This window comes from Sander vitreus, chromosome 2 (assembly GCF_031162955.1).
Source record: "Sander vitreus isolate 19-12246 chromosome 2, sanVit1, whole genome shotgun sequence".
In the NCBI taxonomy this organism is placed as follows: domain Eukaryota; kingdom Metazoa; phylum Chordata; class Actinopteri; order Perciformes; family Percidae; genus Sander; species Sander vitreus.
The window spans coordinates 11,695,142-11,715,294 of record NC_135856.1 but is presented as its reverse complement, the minus strand read 5'-3'; the positions used below and the strand labels follow the sequence as shown (position 1 = coordinate 11,715,294).

The 20,153-nt window shown below is 41.1% G+C and overlaps 2 protein-coding genes across 2 annotated transcripts; one reads left to right on the top strand and one right to left on the bottom strand.

Annotated features, from left to right (window-relative positions):
* Positions 1-466: 466 nt before the first annotated feature.
* On the bottom strand, positions 467-8,278 carry r3hcc1l (R3H domain and coiled-coil containing 1-like). The gene is made up of 7 exons (XM_078277929.1): positions 8,085-8,278; positions 7,236-7,742; positions 6,846-7,033; positions 6,564-6,634; positions 5,552-5,647; positions 5,299-5,439; positions 467-3,072 (listed from the first exon to the last, which is right to left on the bottom strand). Exons 2-7 carry the CDS (start codon positions 7,710-7,712, stop codon positions 3,020-3,022), a joined length of 1,026 nt encoding a protein of 341 aa, XP_078134055.1. The 5' UTR covers positions 7,713-7,742; positions 8,085-8,278; the 3' UTR covers positions 467-3,019.
* A 219-nt stretch (positions 8,279-8,497) lies between these two features.
* On the top strand, positions 8,498-18,305 carry crtac1a (cartilage acidic protein 1a). The gene is made up of 14 exons (XM_078277913.1): positions 8,498-8,639; positions 9,192-9,397; positions 9,499-9,695; positions 10,883-11,016; positions 11,360-11,516; positions 11,608-11,742; positions 15,301-15,437; positions 15,519-15,655; positions 15,790-15,872; positions 16,078-16,178; positions 16,346-16,514; positions 17,483-17,628; positions 17,910-17,949; positions 18,065-18,305. The coding sequence occupies exons 2-14, from the start codon at positions 9,201-9,203 to the stop codon at positions 18,079-18,081; spliced, it is 1,650 nt and encodes a 549-aa protein (XP_078134039.1). The 5' UTR covers positions 8,498-8,639; positions 9,192-9,200; the 3' UTR covers positions 18,082-18,305.
* The last annotated feature ends 1,848 nt before the right edge of the window (positions 18,306-20,153 follow it).

Below are 20,153 nucleotides of genomic sequence, written 5' to 3'. Positions count from 1 at the left end.
CGAGCGGGACACTCACCACCCTACACCACCAGAGTCCTTTATTGTGGTGGGACATTAGATTATTCCTTCATTTGAACCATGCCTCACATTTAATTTGCTCCATGATATGCAGAGCTGGCACTTGGAACCACCACTTGCTCAGTAGTGGTTTGTGTTTGTGTAGTTAATCTAATGATTGTGTGCGAGGCACCCAGCAGGCTGCTCTGCGGTACATCACCTCCTCGTGAAGCCACAGTAAAGTATGAGATTATAGGCAGGGCTCAGATCTCACACGATGATGGTAAAGAATCTAGTTCAGCTGCAAGAACAACAGAGCACAGGGAGGTCCACTTCTCTTCTGGCAAACTCACTATGAAAATGTGTCCACATTTGGTTTTATTCCTCACTGGAAGAGATAGTCAAGTGTGCAATGAGACCAGCTGAGACCTCAACAGTTAAAGAAAGACATAAAAAGCTTTACGAGGAATGACAACAAGAAAAGTGTTTAATATTTGACATGATCTCAACACTACAAAGAGACACCACAATCAAAAAAGCATAAAGTGTAAGCTTACATAATGACAAAACATACATTTTATCTTGTTTTGTTAAATGTGAAATGAATGACAGTGTGAGTCAAACTATATGACCATTTATTGTTGAATGTCATAGAAGTAAAGCAGTAAATAGTAAAATTCACAACATCACTAATCATTTTGGCATATTATCATTTACATCTCATTACGTTCACTTCCTGGAAAAGTGTACATACATTTTTACATAATGGTGTGACAGCAGGCATAAATAAAAACTATTAAGATATAGTTGTCTTTTTTAACACCTTCCCCATTAAATAAAATAGTATTTCTCTAATCCCCAAAACCCTTAAAACACATGCTGTCAAATGCATGTTTAACAACCATAGAACAAATGAACAATGTATGAGTATGTATGATGTGCTGCTGACAACAAACAACATAAAATTATCACTCCTAATGCAAATACATCTTTGGAAAGAAGGACACTTTGGAAAAAGATTAATACCTGCAGAGATTGTATTTGAATAGTGTGAATATTTATGTCATGCTCATTGTGACTTACTGATTTAAAGGAAATGAACACAAAAACTGAACAAGTAATGGTGCCTCCTCTGAGGCTGCAGCACTTTAATTAGCCCACTATGAGCCACGTGGCACTATGTCTCAGTCGTCCACAGCCAATGAGCCAAACTGTTACACAAACTGGGTTCCTTATAGCAGTAACGAACTGCACTGATGTATGGATATATAGTATTGGTAGAGTTGAATTTCACAATTATTTTAATAAATTGATGTCTGCACGAATGACACCATCTATCGTATTACTGTTAACATATCATCCACTAACAACTAGCAGATAGTGAGGCCACAAGTTAGCAGCACATTTTATTTTGAAGTTATAATTTGCATAAGAACAAATAACAAATGTGCAGCTCTTTGTCTGAGGAGGTGAAGGAGACGCAGTGTCACGCTGGGTAAAGCCTCAGAGGAGGCAGCTGCCTCCAGCGGTCACAAAAGTCTCCTGAGCCTGGATGTGTGTGTTTCAGGAAGCTTCATTATTAAACATGACTATGAATTTGGAAACGTTGTCTGTCTCTAGTAAAATGCCCAAAATTTCAATTTTCCAGGAACAAAGAAAAACAGCATGTTGAGATTGACAACCCCACTTTTTTTTTCTTTTCTTTTTAAATCTAAAGCAGTTTGAAAAGAGTTGTGATAGACCCTGTTGTTGTAGAATTGTATCAATAGATCACGTAATACTTAAAACGCAGGGGAGACATATCACAAAAACTGGAGTTGAACTTCCCTTAATCAACAACTTATTTCACGAAAATATTTCAGTACTCAATAGCATGCTGAGCCGAGTTCTGTGAGTGTGCAGACATGTTAAGAGCTAATACTACTTATTGTTTAGGATATAGCTTTCAAATATACTAGCACCGGATAAAATGTATGTCATTCACAATGTATTAAAAAGGTAAATTATTCTAAAGGACAATTTTTTTGGCCTCCAAAGATTTTTGCCTATCTACTATCAACTATTGGACGGACACATTACACATGGACGAGGTAGGGTTCCTCTAGTCTAAAGTCTCAGTGTTCACAACATTTTTTTTCCCCAAAAACAAACCCAAAAATACTTTTTCCTTTTTTTAACTGGCTAGCGAGATAAAGACAAAATCTGTCTGTCAACTAAAAGCTTATTTGATTGAAACGTGTTCTTCAGAATGTATGACCAGAATGAACTGCATCAGTTTTCTTGGACAACAAGACTCCTCCCAATGAAAATGTGTACAGACGAGCACACAACATAAAATACATACGCCTAGTATTCAACAGACAGAACAGCCATGAAACTTATTTGGAGGCTTTTCACTTCTCAGAAATGTTTAATAAGACGAGCTAACAGGTCCTCAACAATGTCTTCATATATAGTATAGTGATCATCATGATTGAATTTAATATTACGGGACCTTCAACAGAAAACTTTGCTTCCCTCACATTTACAGGTGGATTTACTTAGGTCATCTTTAAAAACAAAACAAAAAATCCATATAAAGACAAACATGAGACCTTCGATCTAGTCAAATGGTTAGACTGGGTGCTTCACGACAGACGGTGGTTACAATCTTACAAAATATAAAAAGAAAACCCTGGTGAGTCGGTTGTGTTAGCCCGGGACATGGCACAGAGGAAACAGTCCCTGCATGGACAGACTATAAACATAAAAAGGTGGGAGAACAATAGTAGGACCCTCTCATCTGATGTAACACGGCAGGCAAACGGACAGTGGATGATGAGACCGTCGGTAACAGTTGGTAAAGGACAGTGGCGGAAAGAAGGAAAAAGTGGTGGGGCTACATTTCTGGGAAGTGCGGTGGTAGGAAGGAGCGGTCAGTTGACAAAAACAGAGCAGAAGAAGAGACAGAGAAGACTTTAGCCTCTGCTGAACCAAGGAATCTAAAAAGAAAACTGAAATAAAACAGTAGTTTTCTGTTCAATCACTTTCCCTCCCAGGCATCCTCCTTCTGTTTGGCTGCCAGGTGCTTTTGTTCTGAAAAAAATAAATCACAAAGACACAGTTCAGCATATCAATCAGCCCTTAACTAAACAAGACTACGTTTATTTGGTGCTCTAAATTAGTATAGCGGTCAGGGAAGTAAAGAGCTGAGGCAGACTGAAGAGCTGGCGGTTAATTAATCTCTGGATAAGACCTTACGTGGCATTCATTCCAAGGACACAATGTTCGGCACATGATGCACGTCTGCGCTAACATCCACTGTGCGTGTTATGATCTTACATAAAGAGCACAGCAGTAAGAACAAAGGAACTTTTTTTTAGTTTTCTATACTCAAGGTCCTAACTTCCTGACTGGCTCTTTAGTGGACAGCCATTTGTGGTTTTCTGTGCCTATATACTTATGTTCCATCTGCGAAGGGAAAAGGCTGCTGTACTGATTATAGACCTGTTATGATCTGTGCAGCAGTGGAAGGAGAGCAACTGCGCATCAACTTGCAACTACACAGCTCCCACTTGTGGTGGAAACCGTGTGATGCAAAGACTAAGACAGTCAGGTAAGGACTGTTAAGTGTTTATAATATTTATGTATTCAGTGAAGGTTTGCCTGGGAACCCATGTTCTTTTTTTAAGGACACCCTGCTTGACAGTATGGCTGTGGCAATTACCACATTACCTCGGTGACGCGGTCACCTCACACCCACCGCTTAGTCAAGCTTATAACTGCGGGGTTTTGTTCTTGCAAGCGTGTTACGTTCAATAAACAGTGTTGAGTAGCCTGTCTGTCAGTGTTTCAATAATGAATGCAGGCCTCCGCCGAATGCATGTGAGCGGAGTGGTGGGTCCAGAATTTCCCACTCCTCCTCACGAAGGGGTTTATTCCCCGTGCTGCGTTGTATTTATGAAATGGCGCCCACCCTCCCTCCATGCCGCCAGTGCCAGGAGCTCCTCGTTCACCCGCCGGCAAAAAGTCAGCCAGATGCCGGCGATGCTCTGGGTATTGAGGGCGGGCGCCTTCATCTGAATGTACAATGTGAGCCTGGGCAGGGCTCGGCGATGCTTAGAACTCAGCAGTACCAGAGCGGGAGGTAAGGCAACGCTTCAACTTTTTGAAACATCGTCTCTGCGCTCCATCCAAAACCCTCCCGCTCCGCTCACATGCTCTAATCCAGACCAATATTCCTGCAATGTCAGCCTCTTAATAACACTGAAATAAAGATAGCTATTTAGAATATGTATGCTAGAAAGAATAGACTACTAAGGAACTATTTTATAACAGCTGAAATTAAAACATTTTTTATGGTGGTAACTGCGACAGTTTAAATGACTTCACAAATTTGTGCAGTATGAAAAGAAATCAATACCGTGACAGCCCTACTTGACACTCAAACATATTAAACCCATTCTTCACGTATGCGATAAAGATCTGCAGTATTTCAGTCAAAAGTCTGCTTCTCAAACATCTAGACTACATGCAGAGAGACCAGAGCTGCATCTCATGGCTCTTAATGTTGACTTCGGGTCACATTGACCCATTTTCAATTTTTGTTTTATGTCAGGGAATATGGGACATAGAAATAAGCGCTGAAAATGTGTAGAAGAAAAATTTAACAATTTAAAACGTTGGAAAAAGCAAAAACAAACTGAAAAAAGGCGTCAAAAACGTCGAAAAAAAACAAGGTTTCTTTTTCAAGGTTGACGGGAGGACATCACAAGGGTTAAATTGCCTCCTTGAGTCCTCCACTTGCCTGTTTTACAAGCATCTTAGTCCCTTCCACCGAGGAGGCACGGGAGAGATGCGAGGAAATCATGGGAGGAGAGAGGCAATGAGCAAATCTGTTTTGAGAGGGATGAGATGTTTTTTCCTCTAAAGCGTCACATGAATTCGTCAGCAACTCCTTCAGCTGCACGGCTTCAGGGAAGGCTACTCTTGTGTATCCTCGCCTATAGCTCCTCGATGAGCCCACTTTGATGATCCTTCCTCGATGATCCCTCCTCAATGATCCCTCCTCAATGATCCCTCCTCAATGATCCCTCCTCGCTCCTCAGGGCAGAATTAAGAGCTTTGAGACGGCCTTCACCGAGGGGGGACAGAACAACTGCTGGTTCAGACGAGGACCGAGGAGTCGAGGAGCTATCAAATAAGGGCCATGAAATGCAGCCCAGGCCTTCAAAAGAAGATGTTCTGCTGACCACAGTACATCTTCACATAAAAAAAACTCAAAATCATAAGCTGAACATAACATCTCTGTTAATAATGTACCTCTCGCCTCCTGCAGCTTCTTCCTCTCTGACTCACGCTGATCCTTCGTCTGGTTGCTCTTTATACCGAGGGCACCGATCACAAGCTTTCGAGCCAGTGCTGCACTCGTCTGAGGTCTCTCTTTAGCAGGCAGGAGGTAGTCTGAGGATGGGAAGAAAAGATAGTAATGTAAACATAATATTAGTCTCTAAATATGTGAGCTAGAGAAGCCAAACTGATAAAGAACTGGAAAGGCACATGGCTATATTTGTACCTGAGCAGCTACGAGCTTGGGCCTTTATGGCAGAGGAGGATTTGGAAAGAGGTCGCAACTTCATCAGTGGATGTCTGGATCTTAAAGCTTCACGAGCTGAAAAATGGAGAAGAAACTAATTACACAGGTCTATGTGGTGGGAAAATCAGTTAAATACAACAATAACACACCAACAATTCAGACAGTAAACTATTTATTTTCTCAATACGGTCTACATGTTGTTTAATATATTTTGGAGACAACTGAAAAAGCACATTTGTAAAATTATGTCCAAACGTGATTTAAACGCGTTTCCTCTTACAACTCACCACAGTTTCATATAATGGCTTCGCAACACCTAACTAAGGTCGATAATCTTGAGTTTCTCCCATCAGTCTACTTTATTTCCTCCCATTATGGCAGGGAAAAGTATCACAACAATATTTACTGCAGAGGATAGTATTGTTAGGTATTCCCCACCTAAACCGCCCTTCATGTAATCTCTATCTCTATCTATATATATATATATATATATATATATATATATATATATATATATATATATATATATATATATATATATATATAGGCAAATGGACTTTGGTATTGGAAGCATTCTTGTTTCTGTTTGTAGTCTGAGTAGTGCTGACCAATCATGTTTGAGCAGGTAAACAGCCCGTGTGAAGAGTAAAAGAGGCGGAACACATTGATTGATGACTGTTTTGTGTATCTGCACCTTGACCACCCAAATTTCCCTATTTGGGATATTGAAGTTTACCTTGACCTCGAAATGCAATCTCAGAACCCATCAGCTATCGTCTGACGATGATTTAGCTGAAATGTTGTCTAGAGCTAAAACAGTTACAAAAAGGTATTGACTCAGACTGTAAACAACGATCCATTATCCGGATATCGGCAGTCTTCACTGGAACCCCCGAAATATTGGCCGTTGCGGCCGGAGGCTAAAACATTGTCAGGCTGATAGCCGATGGGTTCCAAGATTGCCTTTGATGTGATGCAGCACTTCACTAACCTGCTATGGGGCTTGAGAAGAGGCCCAGGGCATGTGAGTCATCAATCCACTTGATGTCAAAGCCTCTCTCTCTATAAAAAAGAGGGAGTGAATAGTCACACAACAAGCAGTGCAGAAACAACTGTTACTCCTGTGTCTTGTGGCTCTCACATGCAATGCAAATACTAGGGATACCACATTCTCTGAGATTTTATTATAGTGCTTTAGTCAAGAATCCAATGTTGATCTTAAAATGCAGCAAAGACTAGCAAGGCTAGGAGTGGTACGTTGAATTCTACATACTGGTAGCACTGAAATAACTTGAGAAGGTCCTCCGTCTTAAACTCTGCAGGGAAGTCGTAGATCTCTACAATGTGAGCAAGTTCGTCCTCTGTGAGGTCGATGTCGTCCTCGTCATCTCGGTCCATGTTGTAGTAATCAAACCTGGGGTCCTGGATTGACTTCTTCTTTCTACCTTCCTTCAAAGAGAGCTGAAGAGGGAAGAAGTGAGAAGAGTGAGAGCAGATGAGAACAGGTGGAAGAAGAGGGAAAGGACAATTGGATTTGAGTTTTCCTGCTGGGTTGTAAGCGTTAAGTGTATTATAAGAAAACGTATTAGACTGCATACAAATAAACTGACAAATGAGTGTGTGAATTTTGGGGACAGTTCTACCACCAAGACCAAGCTCTTACCTCCTTAAGTAGGTGTGGTTCCAGACAATCTCCATCATCATTGAACAAGGTGTCCCAACTCTCCTCTTCTTCTTCCCCTTCCTGGGGGGATGTTTCTTCCAGCCATGAGTTAACATCTGTCTCCACATTGGTGGAGTCAGGCTGACCATTAACCGGCACATCTGTATCCTGTAACTGCACTTCCTTCACATCAGGATCCCCATTCTCTGTCTTACCTCCATCTTCTCCTCCAACAGACGCTTCCTTGGCCGCTGCTCCAGCCTTGTCCTTCTTGTTCTTGGCGTTTTTCTTTGCCTTGTCTGTGTAGCGAGGCCGGGGTCTTGGTTTTACTTCTCCCTGAGTCTGAGCTTTCTCTTTGGAGCCATGAAGTCGTTGCTTGGGCACATACAGACCCTGACTGGGCTTCTTTGACTGAGCAGGAGGTGTGGGTGTTGGCTGGGTTTGAGCACAGTCTTCTGTTGCCTGTTCCAACTCCATTATTTAATTATGTTTAAAAAATAACGTTACCTGGATCATAGAGGAAAAGAAAACAGGAGAAGAGTCAATGCAGTGGAAATAGCAAGGGGCCTTCCGTCAGAAATCACCCCTTTCGGTAGGTTTTTTTTTCCAAGTCTATAAATTTGACTAAAAGCATTTAACCACGACAATGCTGTTAGCTAGTTAGCTTACCAATCCAGCTAACTTAACTTCCACTAGCTGAGGTTGTAATAATTGTTTATTGAAGACATAAACATAAAGTTATTATTATACATTAAGTTATCGATGTACGTTCAAATGTAATGACGTTCATTTCATTCAAAAGCATGCCTTAACAAATTATATATAATAACGGTTGCTCTGTCGGCTTACCCGTGTTTGTTTTGTTTAGCTCGATACAGATTTTCGTCGCACTAATGACGCAAGCATAGGATAACGCAAAGCTTTTTGGGAGATAGCGTTCCTGATTGGCGCTGCAGCTGAACCACTCTGGACGGCGAATATGTTTGTTTACCGTCGAATTGGTTTTTCATCAAAATATTTATCATCTTTATATGTCAGTATTTCTACCCCGGCAGGAATTATTAATGTGCTGTCGCTTGAATGTATTCTGCCTTTGTCAACGCAGTAATGTATTTGTATATCAGCGCATACAAAGCCACAAACAGAGCAGACTTCCGCCTCTGACAGACACGCTCACAGAAGCACAGACCAGCCATTGGTCAACATTCTAATTAGGCACGCAGTTCTTCGCTGATTGGTCAATCTTCACATAAGTTACACAAGCTGTTTCGTACATTTTAAAAGCAGAAGATATGTAAAGTGGAGGGTCTTTGCCAACTAATATAATAAACAGCGCTCTGTGCACTCACATCGCTGCAGCGAAGTCAGATCATCTCCATCTATATACACTGATAGAGCTGTCAGGTAAGAAGGATTTTGAAGTAAAAAAAAAAATCCTACACGCCAGTCTGCTCAGAAACAAACAGGGATGAGGACTAGCTGCAAGAATATATATCGTGCGTCATTTTTAACAACAGTTAACCAAGAAATCTTCAAAATGTCACTACGAACACTACAGAGCGTTAATATAGCTGTAGATACAGATACAAACATGTTCGTTTTATGGACATTATGCAAGCATCTGATGATTTATTTTCAAGTGTAGGATTACCTTCTCAAAATGGGAAAATAAAAACATAATGGTGTTTACTGGTGAATTTGCAGAGAAACACCTCAAATATTTCTGTTTGTTTTGATGATTATTTTGAAACCCTTCAGATAATTTAGGCTTTTTGTACACTTTGATGTGTAAAATGTATCAATTAAATTGGTGGTGTTCTTCTGTAAATACATGTTACTCATGCACAGTATCTCTATACAATATATTTGGTCATCATCAGTATGTCTTCCCTGCTTTATACAATAGAGTATTATAAATTGAAATGCGTAACCCAGCCCTGCTCTGTGTTCCACCAGGTTGAAATTATGTGGGGTTCAGGTCTGTTGCTCCTTTTGTTTGGACTCTGCCATCAGACCCACACCCAGGGCTCTGAGCCCATGCTTCAGGTTGTAACACAGACAATACTTCCTCCTGACAGTCTGCACAATCCCATACAACTCAACTATGGAATGGCTGTTACAGATGTGGATGGTGACGGAGACCTTGAAGTGGTTGTGGCAGGGTGAGTTTGAAAATGGTTAGCTTGTTTCATATGTTCATTTCACTGCATAGAAATTCATATCATATATGTGCAAAACAAATGTGTGTGATGTTCTCCCTCAGGTACAATGGGCCCAACCTGGTGCTGAAGTACGATCACACTCAAAACAGGCTGGTAAACATTGCTGTTGATGACAGCAACTCTCCATACTATGCCCTGAGGGACCGAGCAGGAAATGCTATTGGAGTTACTGCGTGTGATGTGGATGGAGATGGACGTGAGGAGATCTACTTCCTCAACACAAACAATGCCTACTCTGGTAAATAGTGCATTCTTATGATATGTCCTCAACATTTTTTACCCCAGCAAGTAATTTCAGGTAGCTGAATGCACTTCAAAAAAGCAAAATCTTACCAAGTATATTCATCTAATTTATAGTCATAATATGTAATAACACTTAATATAAGACACAATCACCTAACAAGTAATATTTCAGTGAGATATAGGGACTTGTTTTTAGATGATGAATCTCAAATATCTTGTTAAGTGAAAGAGTGGAAAACATTTTGCTGAGTCGTATTTCAGATGAAACAAGCTTTTTTTTTAACATCTCATAAGGTTTTTAAGCTACTGTTGTTGTGGTTTTGGACATTTCTGTTGTGGTTTTGGATATTTCTGTTGCCTGTTTTCTTAATTCTGTCTGTTTCCCGTTTTGTATATTTATTCTGTATATTTCTGTTCACTGTGGTGTAGATTTATCCTGTTTTGTGTATTCTGGTTTGTGTATACTTCTGTTCCCTGTTGTTTGTATTATGTTCTGTTTCCGGTTTTATTTTGATAGTCTAGTTTTCTGTCATGTCTAGTTTTGCCTCCTGTGTTTTCCCATCTGTGTGACTGTCTAATGTGCTCCACCTGTTCCCCAGCCCTGGTGTCACCTGTCCCATGTGCGCTCATTACCTAGTTTATTTAGCCCCTGTGTTTCCTTTGTCTCTTGTCAGATTGTTTTGTGTCTTCGTCCGGTCAGTTTGTGTGTGTTTTACCTCCCTGTGTCAGTCAATTCAAGGTTGTTACTCCCTGGATTTCCTTTTTATCGGTTTCCTAGTTTTTTGAGACTCTTGTGGTTTTTGGTTTTCATCTCCTTGTTTTTTGCATTTTTTTGGATGGAAGTTTTTCCCCTTGGCTTTTGGGGACTCTCTCTGTTGTCATTTTCCTTTTTGTAATGAAATAAACCCCCGTGCTCAAACCTTCTCCTGCCTTCCTGCCTCATCTCTGCATTTGGGCCCACTATTCACTGCTCGTGTAACAGCTGTGTTATTTGTTGTTTGAAGATCATATCTTATTTCAAGAAATCTTACCAGGTGAATTTGTACTTGGTCCATTGGCAGATTTGTTTTACTTATTACAAGCAAAAAAACACCTTGATTCATTGTTTGTTAGTTTTTTTACTTATTTTTGCATTGGCCCTTTTTCCTCATAACTGACTATTTTGGGTTTTTTTAAATGTAGGACGGGCAACTTATTCAGACAAGCTGTTCAAGTTTCGGAATGGCCGCTTTGAAGATCTTCTGGGGGACGCGCACAATGTGCGTCGTGTCGCTAATCGCATGGCAGGACGTTCGGTTGCATGTGTTGACAGAAAGGTCAGTAAACCCACTTTGTAAACCTATTTATAAAGTCCCACAATCTGATCTCTATTTACTCTTTTTTTCTGCTGTTTCTCAATAATTCACAATTCCTTCAAAAAAATCTTCAAATAGAAGCTCACTTGGTAGAGCGTGCAACCATATATAGAGGTTTACTCCTCGAAGCAGCAGCCACGGGTTTGACTCCGACCTGCGGCCCTTTGCTGCATGTTGTTCCCCCTCTCTCTCCCCCTTCATGTCTTAAGCTGTCCTATACAAATAAAGGCCTAAAATGCCCAAAAAAACAAAAAGTCTTCCTCTCACTCTCGTGCCTGTTGTTGTTGTTGTTGTTGTTCTGCAGGGAACAGGCCGTTACTCAGTTTACGTGGCCAACTATGCCAGTGGCAACGTCGGTCCCCACGCCCTCTTAGAGATGGATGAGACCGCCAGTGATATCACCAAGGGCATCATTGCTCTGTCTGACGTGGCAGCCGAGACGGGGGTCAACAAGTTCACAGGTCAGGAGTCTCAGGTTGGAGAGTTGAAGTCTGTGATGTTTTGAAGTGTTCTGAATCAGCTGAAGCATTCACCGCTTTGCTTCTTGTGCAGGGGGGCGCGGTGTGGTGGTCGGACCAATCCTGAGCCAATCGAGGTCGGACGTGTTCTGTGACAACGAGAACGGACCCAACTTCCTGTTCAGGAATAATGGGGACGGGACTTTTGTTGATGTGGCCAGACAGGCAGGTGGGTAGGAAACCGGATGGAAAGAAGCAGGTATAGTCAGAAGAAGATACGTTGTGTGTAGTGCTAATAAGCAAATTATTCAACTCAATTTTATTTATAGTATCAAATCATAACAAGAGTTATCACAAGACACTTTACAGATAGAGTAGGTCTAGACCCCACACTATAATTTACAAAGCCCCAACAATTCCAGTAATTCCCCCAAGAGCAAGCATTAGCAGTGGCTAATGCGACAGTGGGGAGGAAAAACTACCTTTTAGGAAGAAACCTCTGCAGACCCAGGCTCTTGGTAGGCGGTGTCTGACGGTGCCGGTTGGGGATGTGATGAACAGTGGCAATAATAGTCACAAAGATAATGGAACAGTGACTACAAATGGTAGTCATAGTAGTTCATGTCATAACAGGGCACTGAAGGGCGTTACAGGAGGTAGCGTGGCATAGCATGGGTGGACGTAGCAGGATGCAGCAGGACGCAGCCGGACACTGCAGGGCATCGCAGAGCGTAGGACCACAGTTACAGCTCCAACCGAGATCTTGGTGCCACCCTAATCCAAGGGTATATTCTAGGCGAGAAAAGAAACATAAGGACTCCGGGGAGTAAACTCCCCAGAGCTAGGTTAGTAACAAGCATTTCTGGGACATGGATGCACACAAATGGAAACAAATGGAAAAAGAGAGGAGAGAGCAGCTCAGTGTGTCACAGGAAGGAAGGAACTTCCCCGGCAGTCTAGAATTATAACGGCTTAACTAAGAGAAACAGGTTAAGGAGTGGAGCCTGGTCGGGCTAGAACTCTCCCCAACTCGGGCTGTACTGACCTGCCTCCCTCTACTTTTATTATATTGATTATATGGTAGATGAATCTGACTATGAAGAGAAGCAGAGAAGAGAAGGGGTGCTGTGTCTATAGCTATACACCCTGCCCCGCCGTTCTAGGCGTACGCTGCAACTCCTCACTCCCTAACTATAAGCTTTATCAAAGAGAAGGGTTTTCAGTGTATTCTAAATATGGTGATGGTGTCTGCCCCCCGAACCCAGACTGGGAGCTGGTTCCACAGGAGAGGAGCCTGATAGCTGAAGGCTCTGGCTCCCATTCTACTTTTAGAGACTCTAGGAACCACAAGTAGCTCTGAGTTCTGGGAGTGTTGTGCTCTAGTGGGACAATAAGGTACTATGAGCTCTTCAAGATATGAAGGTGCTTGACCGTTTAGAGCTTTGTAGGTCAGGAGAAGGATTTTAAATTCAATCCTGGATTTTACAGGAAGCCAATGCAGAGAAACTAATACAGGAGAAATATGATCTATTTTCTTAGTTCTTGTCAGAACACGTGCTGCAGCGTTCTGGATCAGCTGGAGAGTCTTAAGGGACTTATTTGAGCATCCTGATAGTAAGGAATTACAGTAGTCCAGCCTAGAAGTAACGAAATGCATGGACTAGTTTTTCAGCATCGTTTTGCGACAGGATGTTCCTAATTTTGGCAATGTTACGCAGATGAAAAAAGGCTGTTCTTGAGGTTTGTTTTAGATGGGCGTTGAAGGATAAATCCTGATCAAAAATAACTCCTAGATTTCTGACAGTAGTGCTGGAGGCCAGGGCAATGCCATCCAGAGTAGCTATATCTTTAGATAATGAAGGTAGGTGTTTGGAGGCCAACACAATCACTTCAGTTTTGTTTGAGTTTAACATCAGAAAATTGTAGGTCATCCAGGTTTTTATATCGTTAATGCACACTTAAGTTCAGCCAACTGACTGGTTTTGTCTGGCTTGATTGACAAGTATAATTGGGTGTCATCTGCGTAGCAGTGAAAGTTCATTGAGTGTTTCCTAATAATGTTGCCTAGAGGAAGCATATATAAGGAGAATAGAATTGGTCCAAGCACTGAGCCTTGTGGAACGCCATGGCTAACTTTAGCGTACTTGGAGGATTTATCATTAATATTAACAAATTGAGATCGATCAGAGAAATGGGACTTAAACCAGCTTAGTGTCATTCCTTTAATGCCAACTAAATGTTCCAGTCTCTGTAACAGGATGGTATGGTCAATAGTGTCGAATGCAGCACTAAGATCTAATAAGACAAGTATGGAGGCAAGTCCTTTGTCAGCAGCAATTAGAAGGTTGTTAGTAACTTTCACCAGTGCCATCTCTGTGCTATGATGCTTTCTAAATCCTGACTGAAAGTCCTCAAATAGACTATTCCTATGTAAAAAGTCACATAACTGATTAGCGACTACTTTCTCAAGGATCTTGGAGAGAAAGGGAAGGTTATATATAGGTCTATAGTTGGCTAAGACCTCAGGATCGAGGGTGGGTTTTTTCAGAGGTTTTATTACAGCTACTTTGAATGACTGCGGTACATAACCTGTTAACAAAGACATATTGATCATATCTAGTAATGAAGTGTTAACCGTGGGTAACACTTCTTTAAGTAGCCTCGTTGGGATGGGATCTAAGAGACAGGTAGATGGCTTAGCAGAAGAGACCTTTAGCATTAATTGTTGAAGGTCTATAGGAAAAAAGCAGTCTAAGTATATGTCAGGTCTTGTCGTTCTTTCAAGCACTCCTGCGTTTAAAGGTCAACCGTTATAAGTTTAGGGCAAAAGGTGATGAATTTTAACTCTAATTGTTATAATTTTATCATTAAAGAAGCTCATGAAGTCGTCACTACTAGGAGCTAGAGGAATAGATTGCTCAATAGAGCTGTGGCTATCTGTCAGCCTGGCTACAGTGCTGAAAAGAAACCTTGGGTTGTTCTTATTTTCTTCTGTTAGTGATTTAGTAATAGTCTGATCTGGCATTTCTGAGGGCCTTCCTATAATTTTTCAGACTGTCTTGCCAATCTAATTTGCGAGTTTGGGAGTTATACCAGGGTGCTAGTTTCCTTTGCTTCGTCATCTTCTTTTTAATAGGAGCAACAGAGTCTAAAGTTGTCCGTAGGCAGGCCATAGCACCGTCTACAAAATTATCAATTTGGGAGGGACTAAAGTTAACATAAAGGTCCTGTTATATTAAAGCATGACATTGAGTTAAATGCTGTTGGAATATCTTCCTTCAATTTTAGCTATAGCACTGTCAGATAGGCATCTAGTGTAGAAGCTTTTATTTAATTTTGTGTAGTAAGAATTCGAAAGTTATTAAAAAATGGTCTGATAATAAAGAATTCTGTGGAAATACTATTAAATTATAGCATGCTAACACGCTAAACTAAGACCGTGACCATGGTAAACGTACCTGCTACACATAAGCATGTTAGCTATGTCATTGTGAGCATGTGAATGTTTAGCTCAAAGCACCGCTGTGCCTAAGTACATCCTCACAGAGCCGCCAGCTTGGCTGAAGACTCTAGTTTCTTGTTGAAAGGTTTTTAATAAATGAGACCAGGGAGGTAACTGAAATATTGAGGTTATTACACTGAAAATGTACCAAAATGCAATGCTGTCTGCCAGAGTGTCTTTTTTAATACTACCACTAAGGGTTGCCAATATAGGGAATTTTCAAATCCTACACATAGAGGGCTTTAAAAGGCACTAAGGCTTTCAACATTGTGTAACTTCTGCAAGGTGTGGAGGACCGGGACCAGCATGGCAGAGGAGTAGCACTAGCTGACTTCAATGGCGATGGAAAGACAGACATCGTCTATGGCAACTGGAATGGCCCACACAGACTTTTCCTGCAGGGCAGTGACTCTAAATTCCGGGTAAGGAAGAAGAACAGGACAGTGGTGGAAAAGATGAAGTGAGTTTGATGAAGCAAGACCTGACAGTTTTCTCTTGCGCAGAACATAGCCACTGGAGGATTTGCGGCTCCCTCACCTATTCGCACAGTCATCGCTGCCGACTTTGACAACGACAAGGAGCTTGAAGTGTTTTTCAACAATATTGCTTATAGAAGCAGCGCCCCTAACAGGCTGTTCAGGTAACATTTCAATTATTATGTAAGTCCTATAAGAAGAACACACTATTACACAAATAACAGTTGTCAGTTAATCAAATCCTGGATTATTGTTTACATTATTAGCTATATTTAGATTATTGTGTGTTTGTTTGCAGGGTGTCAAGGAGAGCTGATGCAGACCCTTTGATCCAGGAGCTTAATGTGGGAGACGCTGCAGAGCCGCAGGGGCGAGGAACAGGTCATCTTTCTCTCAACTCACAACAGAGGACATTGGATAACAGACTGTCATCCGTTTTAATCTCAAAATGTTCTAAACTCGAAGTGAATCATCTCTGCTACCTATCTGTGTGGATAAGATTTGCAGAGACACAGCTGTCAGATAAACACCACAGTGAAGTTGTTATGTAGGTCAGTGCAGTGAAAGCTCTGTTTGTTTTGGACAGGTGGCACTGTGACAGACTTCGATGGGGACGGACAGCTGGACCTGCTGCTGGCACATGGAGAGAGTGCCCAGCAGCCAATCTCTATCTTCAAAGTCACACAGGTGTGTGTGTGTGTGTGTGTGTGTGTGTGTGTGTGTGTGTGTGTGTGTGTGTGTGTGTGTGTGTGTGTGTGTGTGTGTGTGTGTGTGTGTGTGTGTGTGTGTGTGTGTGTGTGTGTGTGTGTGTGTGTGTTTTAACTTGGCCCTAAAGAACTGTCAAACCTCACCAGGGCTCGTCCAACAACTGGCTGCGGGTCATCCCTCGCACCAGGTTTGGCTCTTTTGCCCGGGGAGCCAAGGTGACAGCCTTCACCGCTCACAGTGGAGCACACACACGCATCATTGACGGAGGCTCGGGGTACCTGTGTGAGATGGAGCCTGTCGCACACTTTGGTTTAGGTAACTTCTTTTCACACTTTATAATCCAAAGACACTGAATGAAAATGGGACGCTCAAACATATAAATCTAAATTATTTTTTATTGCATGTATTAAACCCAATCTACACATTGTTTATATTAGTACAGTGGAGTTCAACACTTTGGGAAATACACTTGGACGCTTTTATTCACATTCTTGCAGAGCGTGTCATGAGAAGATCAATACCAGATTATCTTTGATCAGTTTATCTTAGTTTAAAGAATGTGCCTACTTAAGCCCCTAAAGCTAATTACTTAACATGCATTTTGTTTGTTTATTCCATCAACAAATGGATACAACAATTTATGTTTTTATAGGGAGTAATGTGCTGGAATCATTTCTTGACAAACAACTCATTATTCATCGCTTTAGCACTTCTGTGCTAGTTTCATGGCAACCTGAAAATGTCAAGAGCCTGTGAAGTCCCAGTAGTTTAACATTTTAACAATGGTCAGAGTCACGCTAGCTGTTCCCCCCCACTTCCCCTCTTTATGCTAAGCTAAGGGAATGGCCTCCTGGCTCCTGGCTCCATCTTCATGCTTAACGTACAGACATGTGAGTCATATCAATCCTCTCATCTAACTCGCCGCAAAGATTTCCCAAAAGCGGGGTGCCCTGGTATCTCACCTGGTAGAGCGTGTGCCCCCATGTACGAGGGCTCAGTCCGCACTGCAGCGGCCCGGGGTTCGATTCCGACCTGCGGCCCTTTGCTGCATGTCATTCCCCTTCTCTCTCCCCTTTTATGTCTTAAGCTGTCCTCTCAAATAAAGGCCTAAGATATCTCCAAAAAAAAAGATTTCCCAAAAGCTCAAACTTTACCGTCAACATGTAATGTAATACAGTACATGTAATATCATGTGTTGTCCCAACACGCACATAAACTTTTTGAAAGGTATATTTTCCTTTTGTGTGATGCTCAGTGATTTTCTTTCTACCCATGTCTCCCAGGTAACGATGAGGTGACGGTGCTGGAGGTCTCCTGGCCAGACAGCAGCTCCATCGCTCGAACCCTTCAGCCTGGTGAAATGAACTCAGTGGTGGAAGTAGCCTATCCCAAAGGAGGGGAAATGTCTCTGCTTGCCAATGACACGCAGGTACGCAGAATTGATCCACGGCATCTATTATGAACACTTACAATGTTTGAGGTAGTCTGTGATAGTGGCCTAAAATACTTAGCCAACCCACCACAGTCAGTCTTTTGTCTTTTTCTCTCACTGTCAATTTCAGTTCAATTAGAAGCAGTTTTACAACAAATAACAGTAGAAAATAACACTTTATTATTTCCAGTCCCTTGTCTGCAAAATCTAAATATTACAAAAAAAAAATTACAATTGCTAACATTTGTTATATACCAATGATTTTTCTTTTTGTTCAGTGTGGTAAAGGCTTTTCTGTTAAGAATGGCCGCTGTGCAGGTAAGCACATTTTCTTTTTAATCAGTTCTTTAAATGAAGTGACTTTTTTTTTTTTTAAAGCTGAATAAAACCATTTAAATCAAATTTCTTTCTTTTTTCTTGAATTTCTGTGAAGGTCTTGAAGGTCTGTGAAGAGAATCACATCAAATGCAATCAAAACATCGCTGTAGAAAATACATCGTTACAGAAAACGTTTTTAAAGATACTTTCTTTTTTGTCTGTACTTGTGTTTGTTTTCTTTACGCTATGAGTAGTTTTTAATATTGTTGTTTCTATTTTTTGTCAACCTTTAACTGCTAGGTAATGGTTGTTGTATATGTCATAGCAAAAACCCTAAATAAACTGCTACTAATCAATATGGTCAGATTGTCATTTCATAGATACAAAACAATTGTATCTGTATTCAGTGCTTTGAGAGACTCCCTCTAGTCTCACATACACAACTTCAACTTCATCACTCCATAAACTTTGACAAACCGTCTGCATGTTGGACCCACTGAGTTTTCACTAAAAACCTGCAGCCATGTGAAAAGGATTTAGTAAGAACAAGACATGAACTCTGGCAGACTAGCTGGAATAATCACAAAGGTCTAGCTCTCTGTACAAAGGAAAGATATTCCTTTATTCTTCTGTTTGCATCTCTCTTCTGCCGTTTTTTACATCTTCCTTCCATGTGCCGGTGTCAGTTTCATCCATTTGTACTGTGTTGTCTTAATCTGATGTCTGTCTTTCCTTCTTCTCCCCTATTGTGTCCCTGCATTCATGCAGCGTTGGCTCCATTTTTTACGATGGCGTCCGCTCCATCTCTGTCTCCACATTTGAAGCCTCCTGTAATAAGACTAAGACTAATAAGACGTTTTACTACAGTGTGTCATGGTGATCTCTGCACTGGCAGATCTCAGGGGTTGGTAGTCTTTAGGGTAAAGTCAATACAGTAAGACATCCTGGACCAAGCATTTGCAAAAAGACTGGACTTCCTGTGACATTCAGTACAGTAACAACAAGTCTGTTTTATCAAAAGGCATGTTCTAGTATCTGGAAATCCTGCAGTCTGCTGTTTCCTGGTGAGCTGGGTGTACGCAGTTGTAAGTAAAGAATTAAAAACTGGGTTCCGTATCATGCCTTTTACAAAGCTGAAAGTGCTGACCAAAGCTTGTTACAACATCAAAATAGCAATTTTTTTTAAATCTGACATTTGATGTCTGAAGTTTTTAGTGCAAGCAATACGTTTTTAAATCATAATCATTTACTGTAGACCTTTTCCACAGCAGACATATCGACTTGTGACTAGGAAAATCACAGGTGTTAGTAATAACATTATGGTTGGCAACATTTAAGTGCCCCAGTAAGCCAGCATGTACAGCCGTCATTAATTGTATTATGGATACCTGTGCCTTTCCTACTGTGACATGCCAAACTGTGTTTTGTGAAAAAGGTATATTGTGCATAATATAAATATCTTTGTACCTATTATCCAGTAAGTCAATTTCACATGAAGATATGAAAATACATACATATAGTTGATGGTTAAATTAAATCCTGTCCAGCCAAGATTACAAAAAAAGATCTCAAGGCACTATTGATGTGTCAAACACGTGTAATTAGTAGCATTTTCTGGCTACTTGTGGGCAGCGGAATGAACATTGGTATATTATCACCCAATAAAATTGTTATGGCTAAGGTGTTGGCAAACAGTTGCGTATTTACACATCCAGCAGTCACAGAGCAACATTATTTATTGGAAGTCATGTTTCTGACTCCACCTGATGAATGAGTCCAGTATTCACTCTCTTTTGGCTCTGTTTGTCTCCTGACAAAAATACCTAGCTCGTTATCTGCTAAATGCTTCACTTTGTTCACCAGCTAGTTGCTAACGGAGCTCTTTCACTGAAAACAGCTGCCAACACTGAAAACAAAACAGTAAAGCTGCGTAAAATTAAAACAAGCTCTCCAGAGTAAAGGTTAACTGAAAATTCTGAGTTTGATCCATTATTAATATACAAAATGTTGATTAGTGCAGCTTTAATAACTGCTTTCCATTTAGGAGTTCAAGTTGCAGAGCCCTGCTACTGTGTATGCTGGGTTACAATCATGACTTACTGGCACATCTGAATGGAACAAGGCCATTATTAATGTTATTGTAAATACCTGTACTTTTGCTGTGACTGTGAAGTAAAATGTCTGCCACAGTAAAATGTCTATTT

Excerpts from the sequence above, each read along its gene's own strand:
- r3hcc1l (XM_078277929.1), bottom strand. The coding sequence starts at position 7,712 with ATGGAGTTGGAACAGGCAACAGAAGACTGTGCTCAAACCCAGCCAACA. Across the intron at positions 6,635-6,845 it reads AAGTTATTTCAGTGCTACCA|AGAGAGAGGCTTTGACATCA; the intron begins GTATGTAGAATT and ends TCTTTTTTATAG. Across the intron at positions 3,073-5,298 it reads GAAGCTGCAGGAGGCGAGAG|AACAAAAGCACCTGGCAGCC; the intron begins GTACATTATTAA and ends TATTTTTTTCAG.
- crtac1a (XM_078277913.1), top strand. The coding sequence starts at position 9,201 with ATGTGGGGTTCAGGTCTGTTGCTCCTTTTGTTTGGACTCTGCCATCAG. Across the intron at positions 16,179-16,345 it reads CTATCTTCAAAGTCACACAG|GGCTCGTCCAACAACTGGCT; the intron begins GTGTGTGTGTGT and ends AAACCTCACCAG. Across the intron at positions 16,515-17,482 it reads TGTCGCACACTTTGGTTTAG|GTAACGATGAGGTGACGGTG; the intron begins GTAACTTCTTTT and ends CATGTCTCCCAG.